This window comes from Oncorhynchus clarkii, chromosome 10 (assembly GCF_045791955.1).
Source record: "Oncorhynchus clarkii lewisi isolate Uvic-CL-2024 chromosome 10, UVic_Ocla_1.0, whole genome shotgun sequence".
Classification (NCBI taxonomy): Eukaryota; Metazoa; Chordata; class Actinopteri; order Salmoniformes; family Salmonidae; genus Oncorhynchus; species Oncorhynchus clarkii.
Genome location: NC_092156.1, coordinates 49,872,521 through 49,890,379, shown reverse-complemented (window position 1 = coordinate 49,890,379; position 17,859 = coordinate 49,872,521). Strand labels below are relative to the sequence as shown.

The 17,859-nt window shown below is 40.6% G+C and overlaps 1 protein-coding gene across 1 annotated transcript in view; it reads right to left on the bottom strand.

Moving 5' to 3' along the window:
* The window catches only part of LOC139418722 (eukaryotic initiation factor 4A-I), a 35,391-nt gene continuing 17,532 nt past the window's right edge, over positions 1-17,859 (bottom strand). The window contains exons 7-11 of the mRNA XM_071168376.1: positions 12,130-12,273; positions 8,891-9,028; positions 5,251-5,340; positions 4,799-4,878; positions 1-1,071 (exon numbers count right to left, since the gene is read on the bottom strand). Of these exons, the coding sequence (XP_071024477.1) occupies positions 927-1,071; positions 4,799-4,878; positions 5,251-5,340; positions 8,891-9,028; positions 12,130-12,273 (597 nt within the window). The 3' untranslated portion in view covers positions 1-926. The remainder of the gene's footprint in view (positions 1,072-4,798; positions 4,879-5,250; positions 5,341-8,890; positions 9,029-12,129; positions 12,274-17,859) is intronic.

The following is a 17,859-nucleotide window of genomic DNA, read 5'->3' as shown; positions in this document are numbered from 1 at the left end:
TTTATTTGGTAACTTTATTGAAGTCACCCCCCTTCCCCAATTTGTAAAATGAAACCAAACTAATGAATAAAAAAAGGTGTGGAAAATAAATAAAATGTTTATACTGGAATTTTATTCCATGTAGTCCATCAAATGTCTTTGCACTCAAAGCAAAAACCCCAATAGCCCCCTCTGTACACCTTCAGTTTCTCCCCCAAAATGCCAACCTTTGTGAAATGTAAATTATACACTTTAGAATTAAATATGGGTAGTTTTATATATTCAATCAAAATATCTACCAACAGCTTGTGTCTTACCACTCATTAACAGTGTTAAAATGAATAGCTCTACTTTCAAGGAGGCACATGGAGGATTTTTTAAAACATTTTTATAAACAATGTCATCCTTTGTTTGTTTAAAAACTCTCCTGCAGAAAATCTACTGCATATCAGCAATGGAGAGTGATAGAATATAACAACTTCAATGCAAATAACAAAGACTGCAACTGCATAGTGCAATCCCCATTCCCAAAAGAAGTTACCATTTCCTATTGAAATGGAGTCCCAAGTGTCCTTGTATACAACATAAGGACATGAAGTCTGCTGCTAATGCAAACATACTGATCCTCGTCTGTGGCCAAGTAAACATACAATTCTAGGTTTTTATAATGCAAGGCTAGCAGGAGAGGTGGTCTCTTTCCTTTAAGCCATAGAGAACCAAATGAGTGGGGCTGAGCTGAGGGACCGCAGAGGGCATGGAAAAGGAGGGGAAACCGGGGGTTCCCCTACCCCATTTAAGAGCGCAAAATTGGGATACACAGGAGAGGCTTGGATAGGTGGGAATATAGGTGGGTGATAGATAGGAAATGGGAGATTTTAGAGAACAGTGAGATGATAGTGGTATGTAGACCACCAGCAGGCAGGGCGCCAGGGGCAGGGGGCTCTACTCTAGATCAGGTCAGCCACATTCATGGGCATCTCTTCTACTGTGGTGTTGTAGAACGTCTCAATGTCCCGGAGAGTGCGCTTGTCCTCCTCTGTCACCATGTTGATGGCAACACCCTTTCTGCCAAAACGGCCTCCTCTCCCGATCCTGGCACACAACATTTAAAGACAAGGTTAATATGAACGCTGCCGATCTGCATTTAGAATTAAAACAGTAGTGAAATAAACATGAAATGAAACAAACCAGGAGGAATGTGAGCAGATCAATATAGATAACTCTGGAAATGTAAAAAAAAATAAACAAGAATTCCTGATTCATTCGCTTTATAACTAGGGTGGCAACAAATTCTACAGGTGGAATTCAAACCTGAGTTAAGCACACAAAAATTATACATGATTCCCTTTTAATGCACTTCTTTCTCTCTATGCATATTCTGACCTTTAATTTAAGCATGAGAATAGCATGCTATTCACACGCTATTCATTCTGGGGTGGAGACCCAAAAACTTAAGTTGTGGCAAAGGCGTCTTTATACGCCGTATTCTGACATCTACCTCATTCCCTCATAATTCCACTACCTTTACGCACGATGAATAACGTAGAGCAACTTGTCGGTTCCAAGTAGAACATCTTTCTTTTATCCAACAGAAATAACACCATTCTCCATGCACTATTGATTAGAGCTAGGTAAATTAGTAAGCCGTTTGGATAAGGGGATTGTAAATAAATCAAAATAAATGTGAAACCAGTCAAAGGGTAGCAAACTGAAGCATATCAACATATCACCTTTCCCACAGTGAAGTTCATGAAATGCTGGCCTTATAACTTGGGGTGAAATTTGGAGACCCGAGGTATAGGCTTCTGTAGCCATGCACAAATGGCAGTATAACGCCAAACCTACAGAGTTTATTTATGATTTCTAGAATGTTTTAATTAGAGTGAGCTCCAAAAGTATTGGGACAGTGACACATTGTTGTTTTGACTCTGTACTTCAGCACTTTGGAATTGAAATGATACAAGGAAGTTAAAGTGCAGACTATCAGCCTTACTTTGAGGGAATTTTCATCCATATCGGGTGAATCGTTTAGAAATTACAGCAATTCTTGTACATAGTCCCTCTATTTTAAGGAACCAAAAGTATTGGGAAAAATTCACTTGTGCCTTGATTACTTCTGGAAGTTCGTTTTGCACAAAGTTTGTTTTGCATTTCTGGCATTGTTCACTAGCCAACATCAACTTATTTTTGTTCTAACGTATTGTACAACTTTCTCACCTTCCAATATTTCATGGATTGAACAATCAGAGTATCAAGATCAAAGTATTTTTTAAATCTACCAATTGGTGCTGAAAAGGAGACGAATTTGTGTATTTACATGGCTTTCTTTCATTGATCCCTAATATTCTGAAGCGTTAGTGAGTGTCGAGAAAAAAAAAAAAAAAAGAAAAAAAAAAAGTACAGCAAATTTAAAAGGATGGATTTAGATAAATGTACTGACAACTTTATTGACAATCGTTTCAGCGGTTGAATTAAATTTATTCAGCATTTATTCAGCATGCGCAAGGGGGTAGACAAGTTTTTTTCTTCTGGTTAGGCCATCGTGATATCTGGCCTCCTCGAGACATTTGTGGGCCTTAATTATTTAATCAAACAGCATGCTTAAAGCATCAGACAAGTTCAGTAGATATAGTTGATTTTATTAAAGCACAAAGTGTGTGTCTATAGATGGAAAAGTACACGTTTAAAAATGTCAACCAATCGATTGGTCGAAAGAAGAGACTACTTTTGGTCAAGCAATATTTTTTGGGGTCGGGGACAACCCTAATCCATACACCCAGTCACTACAAAGAAACAGGCGTCCTTCCTGACTCACTTGTCAGAGGAGGAAGGAAATCACTCAGGGATTTCACCAGGAGGACAATGGTGATGTTAAAACCGTTACAGAGTTTAATGGCTGTGAAAGGAGAAAACTGCAGATGAATCAAAAACATTGCAAGAGCTTTGCACACCTGGATTGTACAATATTTGCACATTATTCTTCAATTCTTCAACATCTCTCAAGTTGGTTTTTGCTAGACAACCATTTTCAAATCTTGCCATAGATTTTTAAGCCGATTTTTAAGTCAAAACTGTAACTAGGCCACTCCGGAACATTCAATGTCATCTTGCTAAGCAACTCCAGTGTAGATTTGGCCTTGTGTTTTAGGTTAATGTCCTGCTAAAAGTTCCCAGTGTGTTGGAAAGCAGCCTGAACCAGGTTTTCCTCAAGGTGCCCTTCTTTGCGATGCATTGAAAAACGGGGGTGTGAAAAAAGGGGTGTGAATAGCTTACGTTCCGAAGGCACTGTAAATGTAATGCGGGTATACCTGACAGTGGCTACTGATAGTGGGCTAATATTTAACACAATACAAATGCAGTGAAAAGTCTGGGTATAATTAAAACATTCTAGAAATCATGAATCTTCTCCGTTGGTTTGTTGCTATACTGTAATTTGCGCACGGCTGCAGAGGCCTATAGCTTGGGTCTCCAAATGCTATCCCAAGGCCAGAATTTCATATAAACTTCATTGTGGACATTGCTGCCATATGACTGGTTTCACATTTGTCTCCATCGTTAAGGTAAAATAGATCTAAAACAATACTAATTTATATTTACAAATGCCTTATTTAAACGTCTTACTCATTTACCTAGTTCTTATCAATAGCTCTTATCAATTTTCCTTTATCAATTACAATGCAGGGAGAATGGTGTTCTCTATATATAAAAAAAATTCCCCATGGAACTGACAGGTTTCATCGTCCGTAAAGGTGGTGGAATTATGTTGGAATTAAGTCACGGTGAGAATACAGTATCTGTAGACGCAGATCCGCCAAACCATTTTTTTGATATTCAGCCCAAACAAAAAGCGGGTGAATAGCATGCTATTCTCATGTTTAAGTTTAAGGTCAGAATACACATAGATAGAAAAGTGCATAAAAAGGGAATTCCGTTAAATTTACACACGCTTAAACTCGGGTCGGAATTCCCCACTAAGGGATTTCAATGGGGCTTTCTCCATTCTGATTGCTTAATATTGTTAAATCAAACTAAATACTCAGCATTTTAATCAATTTCTGCACTCCTTTGAGATCATTTCCACACTGCTACATAGGGCTGCACGATATGTGCCCAAAAAATCTCATATTTACCAAAACATTGTAATTGCGATTTAGATCAAAACACTTGGGTGAACTGTTGGAATCAAGGCAATAGAATGATTATTCAAATTCTATAGTAACAATATAATAGTGAGCACTTTGAATACACTGTTGTTTGACATGACAACGAATGAAAAAGCCCAGGGAGGAATTATTGTGACAGGATAGGAACCAAAGTGTTGGTCAGTGTTACCTAGGGGACCCTATAATCTAGCTACATTAAATGTTTTCTCTTAGCTACATCATATAGCTAACATTTTCATGCTTCGCCTATTCCTCTTTGATTTAGAAGATACTGTTGCACAAAAACAATGATGACTTAGGCCTACACCAGCACTGGTATCAGGCTGTATTAGCTAACTGGTGATTAGCATTAGCAGCTAAAACTATACAATTTTAGCAACAACTTGCTAAAAAAAGACACTAGCTGTTTGCACACCGCAAGACACACAACGCTTGTGGATTTATATTAAGAAGCAAAGTGGAAATGAGCATCGTTGTCATCAACATCTTGTCGCAAGTGCTGTATTAACTATGCAGACTGAGCGCAAGTGGTCGTAGCATATCACATTTAGCGGAGTAGCATATCACATTTAACAAACCAAACATTCAGGCCTCTGCATCATTACCAGTATATAGTAAAATACACTATACCACGCATCCCTAAGGGTCCCTCCTACCTGTGAATGTAGTTCTCACGGTTGGTCGGCAGGTCATAGTTGATAACCAGAGACACCTGCTGAACATCAATTCCTCGGGCCTGAAAGGAGAAACATGATCAGCACTCCTGCAATGCCTGACCTCTAGCTGCCATTGCTTTATTACCCTGAACACTGGTGCAGGCTAGCATAGTCCTGTGTGGATCAGTTGGTAAGAAAGTGTGGTGATAGCAATGCCAAAGGTTATGGGTTCAGATCCAACAGTGATCACATACTAAAAATGTATACATGTTGCCACTTGATTCAAACTTTGTCATCACTGTCATCACTCTCATTAAGAGTAGGCTAATTAAATAAATCATATAGAGCCCACTTACACATTCAATTAAGATATTAACATAATTTTACATCCAACATATGAAAAGATTCAGGGCACAGCGTGCTCTACCAAGGTAGTCCTGAACTCAACTCACCAGCAGATCTGTGGTGATGAGAACACGGCTGGAGCCAGAGCGGAACTCCCTCATGATCAGGTCCCTCTCCTTCTGGTCCATGTCACCGTGCTGGGGAGGAAGGACGACACTACATTTAGCAGACACTCTTATACCGAGCCACTTATAGTCAGACAAGATAGTTAGCCTGGATCTGACATCACCTTAGTGAATGAACGCCACAAGCATTTCATGAATCTCGATACCGTACCAAGATCAAACAGTTACAAAAATCATAAAAAAGACACAACAAATGCTGATCTATGGGAATCATACAACTGCTGATCTATGGGAATCATACAAATGCTGATCTATGGGAATCATACAACTGCTGATCTATGGGAATCATACAAATGCTGATCTATGGGAATCATACAACTGCTGATCTATGGGAATAATACAAATGCTGATCTATGGAAAATATACAACTGCTGTTCTATGGGAATCATACAAATGCTGATCTATAGGAATCATACAAATGCTGATCTATGGAAAATATACAAATGCTGATCTATGGGAATCATACAAATAATGATCTATGGGAATCATACAAATGCTGATCTAACCAGATCAACGGGATGATTTCTGCACAAATAGAGGCACTAAGAAGTACAGGAGGAACTTTGTGACAAAGATAGGAACTATACTGTGGAGATCGAAGGCTGTGGCTTCTGTAGATATTGCAAACTAATGTGTTTAATGTAAACGATGACATCTCAATAGGATAAATTACAGACACTTCAACCCTGTGCCCGTATTAAGTGTTCAACTCAATGACGAGTTTGTGCCGATAGCATGTACCAACCCGTTGCTCACGGCAGAGTCGGTTTGGGATGAATATGGCTTTGTCTCTCTCCCCCTGGCAGATAAGACTCAGTGCCACTCAAAAGACAGGGGGTGGAACTAACCACTTTTAAAAAATCAACGGCACTCTCCCAGACACAGATTGAGCTAGTCCGAGAGATCATGCTTTTAATCCAGGACTAGGTATAAATCGGCACCTGGAAACCCAGCTCATAAACTGTTATCAGTTTTCAGAAAGTATTCACACCCATTGACTTTTTCCACATTTTATTGTGTTACTGCCTAAATTTAAAATGTATAACATTTAGATTTCTTTGTCACTGGCCTACACACAACACTCTAATAATATAAAATTGGAATTAAGTTTTTCCAATTTTCTTTTTTACAAATAAATTCAAAATGAAAAGCTGATATGTCTTGAGTCAAAAAGCATTTAACCCCTTTGTTATGGCAAGCCTAAATAAGTCCAGGAGTATCAAATCAAATGGATTTATAAGGCCATTTTCACAACCACATGTTACAAAGTGCTGATACAGAAACCCAGCCTAAAACCGCAGAGAGCCAGCAATGCAAAGGTTTGAATATTTGCTTAACAAGTTACATAATACAGAGACTTCAGAAAGTATTCATACCCCTTCACTTGTTCTACATTTTGTTGTGTTACAGCCTGAAAATGATTGTCGAGCAATGATCAACAAGCAATTTGACATAGCTTGAAGAGTAAAAAAAATAACATTAAAATAAATAAATGGGAGACTTACCCAGAAAGACTCACAGCTGTAATTGCTGACAAAGGAGATTCTAACATGTACTGACATAGGGGATTGAACACTTATCTAATCAAGATATATTAGGGTTTTATTTAGTTCGTCTTTTTTTATATACAAATTGTTAGAATTTTTCTTACACTTTGAGTATTTTATGTAGATCGTTGACAAAAAAATAACAATTCAATCAATTTGAATCCCACTTTGTAACACAACAAAATGTGGAAAAAGTCAAGGGGTGTGAAAACTTTCTGAAGGCCCTGTATGCCTTTGTTCATCATCATCCTCCACATACCTGAGTGGTATATGACAACATATTATTACTAAAACATCAACGCACATAACACTAACCATTATCAACCCATACAGTGGGGCAAAAAAGTATTTAGTCAGCCACCAATTGTGCAAGTTCTCCCACTTAAAAATATGAGAGGCCTGTAATTTTGATCATAGGTACACTTCAACTATGACAGACAAAATGAGAAGAAAAAAAAATCCAAAAAAATCACATTGTAGGATTTTTAATGAATTTATTTGCAAATTATGGTGGAAAATAAGTATTTGGTCAATAACAAAAGTTTATCTCAATACTTTGTTATAAACCCTTTGTTGGCAATGATAGAGGTCAAACATTTTCTGTAAGTCTTCACAAGGTTTTCACACACTGTTGCTGGTATTTTGTCCCATTCCTCCATGCAGATCTCCTCTAGAGCAGTGATGTTTTGTGGCTGTTGCTGGCCAACACGGACTTTCAACTCCCTCCAAAGATTTTCTATGGGGTTGAGATCTGGAGACTGGCTAGGCTACTGCAGGACCTTGAAATGCTTCTTACGAAGCCACTCCTTCGTTGCCCGTTTGGGATCATTGTCATGCTGAAAGACCCAGCCACGTTTCATCTTCAATGCCCTTGCTGATGGAAGGAGGTTTTCACTCAAAATCTCACGATACATGGCCCCATTCATTCTTTTCTTTACACGGATCAGTCGTCCTGGTCCCTTTGCAGAAAAACAGCGCCAAAGCATGATGTTTCCACCCCCATGCTTCACAGTAGGTATGGTGTTCTTTGGATGCAACTCAGCATTCTTTGTCCTCCAAACACAACGAGTTGAGTTTTTACCAAAAAGTTATATTTTGGTTTCATCTGACCATATGACATTCTCCCAATCTTCTTCTGGATCATCCAAATGCTCTCTAGCAAACTTCAGACAGGCCTGGACATGTACTGGCTTAAGCAGGGGGACACGTCTGGCACTGCAGGATTTGAGTCCCTGGCGTAGTGTGTTGCTGATGGTAGGCTTTGTTACTTTGGTCCCAGCTCTCTGCAGGTCATTCACTAGATCCCCCCCCCGTGTGGTTCTGGGATTTTTGCTCACCGTTCTTGTGATCATTTTGACCCCACGGGGTGAGATCTTGCGTGGAGCCCCAGATTGAGGGAGATTATCAGTGGTCTTGTATGTCTTCCATTTCCTAATAATTGCTCCCACAGTTGATTTCTTCAAACCAAGCTGTTTACCTATTGCAGATTCAGTCTTCCCAGCCTGGTGCAGGTCTACAATTTTGTTTCTGGTGTCCTTTGACAGCTCTTTGGTCTTGGCCATAATGGAGTTTGGAGTGTGACTGTTTGAGGTTGTGGACAGGTGTCTTTTATACTGATAACAAGTTCAAACAGGTGCCATTAATACAGGTAACGAGTGGAGGACAGAGGAGCCTCTTAAAGAAGAAGTTACAGGTCTGTGAGAGCCAGAAATCTTGCTTGTAAGATGCTTGCAAATACTTATTTTTCACCATAATTTGCAAATAAATTTATTAAAAATCCTACAATGTGATTTTCTGTTGTTTTTTTCCTAATTGTGTCTGTCATAATTGAAATGTACCTATGATGAAAATTATAGGCCTCTCTCATATTTTTAAGTGGGAGAACTTGCACAATTCATGGCTGACTAAATACTTTTTTGCCCCACTGTATGTCCATCACCAAACACATACCTGGGTGTTAGGTATGACAACACTGTGGGACATGGACACAGAGCTGGAGGTGCAGGAGCTCTTACCAGGGCAGAGACAGTAAAGTCCCTGGCATGCATCTTCTCAGTCAGCCAGTCCACCTTCCTGCGGGTGTTGATGAAGATCACAGCCTGGGTTATGGTCAGGGTCTCGTACAGATCACACAGGGTGTCCAGCTTCCACTCCTAACAATGGAAAGGGGGTTGAATTGAGACTGAAGACATGGGAGTAACGTTACTTTATAGCTAAGTAGTGGAGAGGGAGAGATCCCAGCCACGGTGGAGAGCAGTCTGCTTTCTTTGCCAAAGAACTCCGTTCCTCTAACAGCATGGGAGATGGAGGGAACTCGGGACCCCAAAAACATTTAAAAGGGTGCTTATAAGGATATAGCTACACATTATTAGTATCACTGTAGAAAGATTTTTTCATACAAAATCAACCATCTTGATAATCAAATAATCAAGTACTACAAGTTTAACGAAGGAGAGGCGATCTCTAAACTCATCACTAGCTATGTTTTCATGAACCTTTCCAGTGATGGTCAACATTTAGAATGCTTGCACAGAAAATACATGCGACAATTGCCTGCTACGGTGCGTTTCCATTAAAATATCTTGTATCGATAAACTCAGCTGGATGTAATGACGTCACACTTTCGCAAAAACCCTACAGTGTCAAAAAAAAATGAAGTGATTAAAGTGTTACCATTAAATTGCGCATTAATGCATTGCCGACAGCCTGTATGCCCTCACACCAGCATACATAGAATGCAATAATTGACTAATATTTGCCATATTCTAATAATTCTCATGTGTTATACATATAGCCACGGTTCGTGGCATGGTGACACTTGCACTCCTGTAGCGGTGAAACTTGCCAGCCAACCAGAAAAGAAAAGCGAAGCAATTTCGGCATTCTTTAAAGTCAGTCAATGTCCTGAAAAAAAACGTTTTTATAGTTCTAAAAAATAATTTTGCAAGCAGTATAATTTAGAACTAAATGTTGAGCTTTATAGTTACATGATGACACCACGTGCCCCACAAATCTGCCGTTTCCATTACAGATGTCGCAAAGATTTTAGCTTTTGTCTAATAGACCTGGGTCATTGGAAACCTGCTTACTGATTAGTATTCTACAGTTGAAGTCGGAAGTTTACATACACTAAGGTTGGAGTCATTAAAACTCGTTTTGCAACCACTCTGCACATTTAATGTTAACAAACAATCGTTTTGGCAAGTCGGTTAGGACATCTACTTTGTGCATGACACAAGTAATTTTTCCAACAATTGCTTACATACAGATTATTTTACTTATAATTCACTATCACAATTCCAGTGGGTCAGAAGTTTACATACACTAAGTTGACTGTGCCTTTAAACAGCTTGGGAAATTCCAGAAAATGGTGTCATGGCTTTAGAAGCTTCTGATAGGCTAATTTACATTATTTGAGTCAATTGGAGGTGTACCTGTGGATGTATTTCAAGGCCTACATTCAAATGCCTCTTTGCTTGACGTCATGGGAAAATCAAAAGAAATCAGCCAAGACCTCAGAAAAATAATTGTAGACCTCCACAAGTCAGGTTCATCCTTGAGAGCAATTTCCAAAACGCCTGAAGGTACCACATTCATCTGTACAAATAATAGTACGCAAGTATAAACACCATGGGACCACGCAGCCGTCATAACGCTCAGGAAGGAGACGCATTCTGTCTCCTAGAGATGAATGTACTTTGGTGCTAAAAGTGCAAATCAATTAACAGCAAAGGACCTTGTGAAGATGATAGAGGAAACAGGTACAAAAGTGTCTATAGCCACAGTAAAAACGAGTCCTATATCGACATAACCTGAAAGGCCACTCAGCAAGGAAGAAGCCACTTCTCCAAAACTGCCATAAAAAAGCCAGACGACACTTTGCAACTGCACATGGGACAAAGATTGTACTTTTTGGAGTAATGTCCTCTGGTCTGATGAAACAAAAATATAACTATTTGGCCATAATGACCATCATAATGTTTGGAGGAAAAAAGGGGAGGCTTGCAAGCCGAAGAACACCATCCCAACCGTGAAGCACGGGGGTGGCAGCATCATGTTGTGGGGGTGCTTTGCTGCAGGAGGGACTGGTTGCAAAAATCGATAGTTACATACAGTATCAAAACTGGAGTTCTAACCAGTTTTAGGAGGGCGTGTCATATTTTTATGGTTCCCCCCGTTGCCCCTCCTTCTCCCGACAGTAGGGCCTGCTCTGCTCCTTCTCCCGACAAGTGAAAGTGCATTTCCCAGCTGATAATCACCCCGAAACAAAAATAAGTTTTGCTTACTGTCTCAATACCTTTGGAGCCCATTATAATGCCATTATTGCTTTTGTTCTGATTTTAACAAGGCCACTTGGCACTTATGTTTAGGTTACAGATGTTTTCATCATTAGACGGCTCGTGGTTGGGGTATTTTCAAAAATGTTGTTGAACACTTTTCTTTGTTTGTTTTTGAATTTTACCCTTTCTTCTCCCCAATTTCGTGGTATCCAATTGTTTAGTAGCTACTATCTTGTCTCATCGCTACAACTCCTGTACGGGCTCGGGAGAGACGAAGGTTGAAAGTCATGCGTCCTCCAATACACAACCCAACCAAGCCGCACTGCTTCTTAACGCAACACTTTAATGAATTTGTTTGTTTGTTTTGTTTTTACATATAGCCTACAGTAACAAACTAATGAAAACACTATTGTGTTATTTTAAATTAAATACAAATCGTATTTCAATGCTATCCAAGGCCTTCGTAAACACAATAAAAAAAATGAATATTTTTGAGATAGCATATAATACATTTATTAATTACACTGTTAGAATGTTGCAGTCTGGTGTTAAATAGGGAGCCAATTTGATTTGAGCACTTATTTCCATAACTGATCAAAATTTGTTTTCTCACGGCTCTCTCTTGTCCCTCTGAAGCAGACGTATGGTGAGCAATATGTTTGAAACCTCGATGGGCAATAAATTGCATATCGTATCTTGAGATCCCAGGCAATTCCGAGCCCAAAGAGTTACTGTGTTGTATTGACAAAATGTGTCTACTTCATGACCTGTGTTCTTCTTTTAGATACATTTTTTAAAAATGTTAAAATCAACTGTTTTACTTACATATAGGATGCTCCATGAGTTGATTTATTATTATTTATTACTAGTAGAGCAAAGAGCCTCACGAAACTCTTGTATCACAAGCATATATAAAGAGCCTAATATTTTATCTATATATACTTTTCTAGAACAAGCAACTAGAACAGCAATACCTCTTTCTCCACGTTAATGTAGAACTGGCGAATACCCTCCAGGGTGAGCTCCTCCTTCTTCACAAGGATACGGATTGGGTCACGCATGAACTTCTTGGTGACTTCCAGCACATCCTGAGGCATGGTGGCAGACAGGAGCACCACCTGGAAAATAGGATTGAGAAAAGGTATTAGCTAGGCTCTATAGAACAAAATACCTGACAGAGGAAAGTCTCTCTCTCTCTCAGAAATAAATATTCTATATTCGCCAAGATGATGCTTAATTCTGTTGCGACATTTGTCAGCAAAACAATCTTAATTAAAAGTCCTGAATTTCCAGAGAGGCAGAAGGAAGAGCATGAAATCAAATCAAATATATTGGTCGCATTCACAGATTTGCAGATGTTATCACAAGTACAGCATAATGCTTATGTTTCTAGCTCCAACACTGCAGTAATCTATATATCAGGAATCAAGGTAAGACCCAAGCGCAGTCTGTGTGAAGTAACAATGTTTATTGTAACAACAGGGGTAGGCAAACGACAGGTCAAGGAAGGCAGGGGTCGATAATCCAGAGTAGAGGCCAAGGTACAGGACGGCAGGCAGGCTCAGGTCAGACAGAGGTCGGTAATCCAGAGGCGGAGCAAAGGAACAGTACGGCAGGCAGGGTCAGGGACAGGCAGAGTGGTTAGGCGGGCGGGTACAGGGTCAAGAATGGCAAGGGTCAAAAACCAGGAGGATGAGAAAAGGAGAGACTGGGGAAAAACAGGAGCAGAGATAAACGCTAGTTGACTTGAACAAACAAGACGAACTGGCACATACAGACAGAAAATATAGGTATAAATACCAAGAGGCTAAGTGGGGAAGATGGGCAACACCTGGAGGGGATGGAGACAAGCACAAGGACAGGTGAAACAGATCAGGACGTGACAGTACCCCCCCTACCCCCCTAGGGACGCCACCTGGCGTTCCACCTGGGCGGATACCTGGTTGACTGGGGGTGCCGGCGGTGAAAGTCGGCAATGAGGGCCCGGGTCCAGGATGTCTTTAGCGGGAACCGAGCACCTCTCCTCCGGGCCATAACCCTCCCAGTCAACCAGGTACTGGAAATCCCTGCCCCAAACCCTCAGGAGGCGTCTCACCGTGTACGCTGGCTGGCCACCAATGACACGGGGGGAAGGGATGGGCCTAGAAACAGAAGACAAGGGGCAGTCAGACATGGTTTTTGACTCTAGACACAGAAAGGGTAGGAAAAATACGGAGAGTAAGGGGCAACAGAGGATGAACAGCAGAGGGGCCAATGATCTTGGAGCGGGGGGGAAAGGCCTCGGCTTCCGGGGGTGTAGTCGCGGCACTATAGCGGCATGCCAGCGCCTCAGGCTTGACCTTCTTGGATACCGGTCGGTGCTGCGGAATCGAAGTGGCCCGGGCCTTACTGAACCCCTCCCGGAGGTCCTGGTACTCTGCGAAGCTGGCGGAGAGGTCGGGGCAATTTCCAAGCCCCCAGGAACACTTCCCGCGGCAGGCAGAGCTGACTTCAGGCAATGAGTGTGGCAGGACAAGCTCCAGCCCACAATGGCACCAGTAGCCCAGTCAATGGAGGAATTGTGTCGCTGGAGCCAAGAGAATCCCAATACCACGGTACCCTGCGGAGACTCAACCATAAATTGGTATACATGTACGGATATAAAAGTACGGATAATCCTGATTTGGACAATATAGATTAATGAGCCAAATCTCGTTTTCGTCCACTTTCATATTCAAAAGGATCCACCTTCCTTGCGAAACATTCCTGACTATTTGCACATTCAGATCGTAATATTTGTTCATTAATATCATCACACCTTTTGAGTTCCTTTGTCCATGACAGAAAATGATTTCACCACCCCATTCCTTTTTCCACGCAACTTCATCTAAGGATGTAGAGTGAGTTTCCTGTAAACAGTACATGTTATATTCCTTTTCTTTTAGAAATGTAAAGACTGATCTTTTTTTAATAATCTGCTAAACCATTACAATTATTACTGGCTATACTTATTTCACCCCTTACCATAACTAGATACTATTCTCAGTCTAAATTGACAATAATTAGTGCTTGTAAAGTTACTGCCATCAGAGCTATTACGACGGTCAAAACTAGAGCTTTCAAATGTCTGATTTCAAGAAATAGGTTCTAGCAATATTTGTTTTATTCCCTTGCATGTTTGCCTGTGAGCCAATGCCACAGATGTTAGAAAATTGAGACAAGATATTATGTGTGTAGTAAATCTGAGTATGTTGATGTGTATGATATTGGATGTAATTTAGTGAGAGTGTGTACAATGTCTGTATAAGAATAAGACTATAATGTGTGATGTCCAAATAAATAATAACTTCTTGATGGTAGCGGGGTGAACAGGCCGTGGCTCGGGTGGCTGAGATCTTTGATGAGATTCTTGGTCTTCCTGTGACACACGGTAGATGTCATTGAGTGCAGGCAGTGTAGTTGCCGTACCAGGTAGTGATACAGCCCAGCAGAACGCTCTCGATGGTGCATCTTTAAAAGTTTGTGATGGTCTTAGGGGCCAAGCCAAATTTCTTCAGCCTCCTGAGGTAGTACAGGGGGGTACTGGGCTCACACCCCTGTGGGGCCCGTGTGTTGAGGATCAGCCTGACAAAGGTGTTGTTGCCTACCTTCACCACTTGGGGTCGGCCCGTCAGCAAGTCTAGGACCCAGTTGCACAGGGAGGGGTTCAGACCGAGGGCCCTGAGATTAGTGATGAGCTTGGAGGGCATTATGGTGTTGAACACTAAGCTGTAGTTGATTAAAAGCATTCTTACATATGTATTCCTCTTGTCCAGGGCAGTGTGCAGTGCAATGGCAATTGTGTCATCCGTGGATCTGTTGGTGCAATATGCAAATTGTAGTGGATCTAGGGTGTCGGGTAAAGTGGAGGTGATATGATCCTTAAATGCACTTCATGATGACAGAAGTGAGTGCTACACTCACTTCTGTTCAGTTCAGTAGCCTTTGCTTTCTTGTTGGGATGTAACCGTACACGTATTCGTATCGAACCGTTCGGTACGGACACCTCGGGTCGGTCTGCACTGAACCTGAATGATTACATTAAAAAAAGATGTACAAAATAAAAAAAACTCTAGGAATAGGCTATGACTACACTGCGGTGTATGCCTTGAGTAAATCTGAGCTGAAGTAAACATGGTCTATTCCGTTAAAACAACTAAAGCCTATTGCACACGATGTAATGAGAATTCAAATCTTAATTGGCGAATTCCAAACGGTACTTTAGAGAGGCGCAGCCGGGAACTAGTTCTGTGCAATGACTAGTGTTGGGGGTCGATAAACCATGAGGATTTTCCCTCATCGTTTAAATCTCCAGTTTGAAAAACATTTTGGCTTCCCAGTAGATTACAACGGCGATGGACAGATAGAGTATGTCGCCACTGCTCAACGAGAATAGCCTATGCAGCTGCCAACACCTCAAACACGTTGACACATTTACGCCAACACCACCCCAGTATTCATACCGACGGAGCAGGACGGAAACGCAAAGAAAACAACCTTAGCTCCCGTCTGCATTCAAGCAGCCCTTCACAGCAAATTCTGACCGGGCCAAAGACATTTGAGAGCGATAAGTATGTTTATATCCGCAGATATGTTCACATTCTTGTTCATTGAGAACAACATTGTGTTTCGAGCCACGTTACGAACTTCGCCCTCTCACACCCATTTCAGCAAATAGGTAATACAAGCTCTACAGTGCCTTCAGAAAGTATTCACACCCTTAGACTTTTTCCACTTTTGTTGTGTTAAAGTGGGATTCAAATGGATTTGATTGCAATTTTCTTGTCAATGATCTAAACAAAATACTGTCAAAGTGGAAGAAAAATTGTAAAGTAAAACAATATTTTGATTAGATAAGTATTCAACCGCCTGAGTCAATACATGTTAGAATCACCTTTGGCAGCGATTACATCTGTAGGTCTTTCTGGGTAACTCTCTTAAGAGCTTTGCAAACCTGGATTGTACAATATTTGCCTTTAATACTTTTTGTGTTCTTAAAGTTCTGTTAAATCATGCCAAAATGTAAGCAAATTTTAGTCAAACTGTAACTAGGCCACTCAGGAACATTTAATGTTGTCTTGGTAAGTAACTTGTGTATATTTGGCCTTGCATTTTAGGTTATTGTCCTGCTGAAAGGTGGATCTGGTATTTGGTATTTTATTAGGATCCCCATTAGCTGTTGCAAAAGCAGCAGCTACTCTTCCTGGGGTCCACACAAAACATGAAACATAATACAGAATGACATAATACAGAACATCAATAGACAATAACTACTCAAAGACAGAACTACATAACAAAAAGGCACATGTAGCCTACATATCAATGCATACACACAAACTATCTAGATCAAATAGGGGAGAGGAGTTGTGCCGCGAGTTGTTGCTTTATCTGTTTTTTGAAACCATGTATGCTGTTTATTCTGTTTATTTTTTATTATAATACTGTACGCTTTCTTGAAATTGTTCTGGATTTGGGGACTGTGAAAAGACCCCTGGTGGCATGTCTGGTGGGATTAGTGTGTGTGTCAGAGCTGTGTGTACGTTAACTATGCAAACAATTTAGGATTTTCAACACATTGTTTCTTATAAAAAGAAGAAGTGACGCAGTCAGTCTCTCCTCAACACTTAGCCAAGAGAGACTGGCATGCATAGTATTTATGTCATTTTCCTTACAGCCCTCGACCACACGATTGGACAATAATCAAGATTAGACAAAACCAGAGCCTGCAGAACATGCTTTTTGGAGTGTGGTGTCAAAAAAGCAGAGCATCTCTTTATTACGGCTAGACCTCTCCCCATCTTTACAACCATTGAATCTATATGTTTTGATCATGACGGTTTACAATGTAAAGTAACACCAAGTAATTTAGTCTCCTCAACTTGTTCAACAGCCACACCATTCATTACCAGTCAGCTGAGGTCTAGAACTTAAGGAATGATTTGTACCAAAGACAATGCTCTCAGTTATAGAGGTGTTCAGGACCAGTTTATTACTGGCCACCCATTCCAAAACAGACTGCAACTCTTTGTTAAGGGTTTCAGTGACTTCATTAGTTGTGGTTGCTGATGCGTATATGGTTGAATCATCAGCATACATGGACACACATGCTTTGTTTAATGCCAGTGCCAGGTCATTCGTAAAAATAGAAAAGAGTAGAGGGCCTAGAGAGTTGCACTGCTGTACACCACACTTTACATGTTTGGCATTACAGAAGCTTCCATTAAAGAAAACCCTTTGAGTTCTATTAGATAGATTGCCATATCATGGATTCAGAGCTGAGGTTGAAAAGCCATAACACATATGTTTTTTCAACAACAGGTTATGGTCAATAATATCAAAGGCTGCACTGAAATCTAACAGTACAGCTCCCACAATCTTCTTATTATACATTTCTTTCAACCCATCATCCATCATTTGTGTCAGTACAGTACATGTTGAGTGCCCTTCTCTATAAGCATACCGAAAGTCTGTTGTTAATTTGTTTACAGAGAAATAGCATTGTATTTGGTCAAACACTATTTTCTCCAACAGTTTGCTAAGAGCTGGCAGCAAGCTTATAGGTCTGCTGTTAGAACCAGTAAAGGCCGCTTTACCACTCTTGGGTAGCGGAATGACTTTGGCTTCCCTCCAGGCCTGAGGACAAAGACTTTCCTCTAGGCTCAGATTAAAAATATGACAGATAGGAG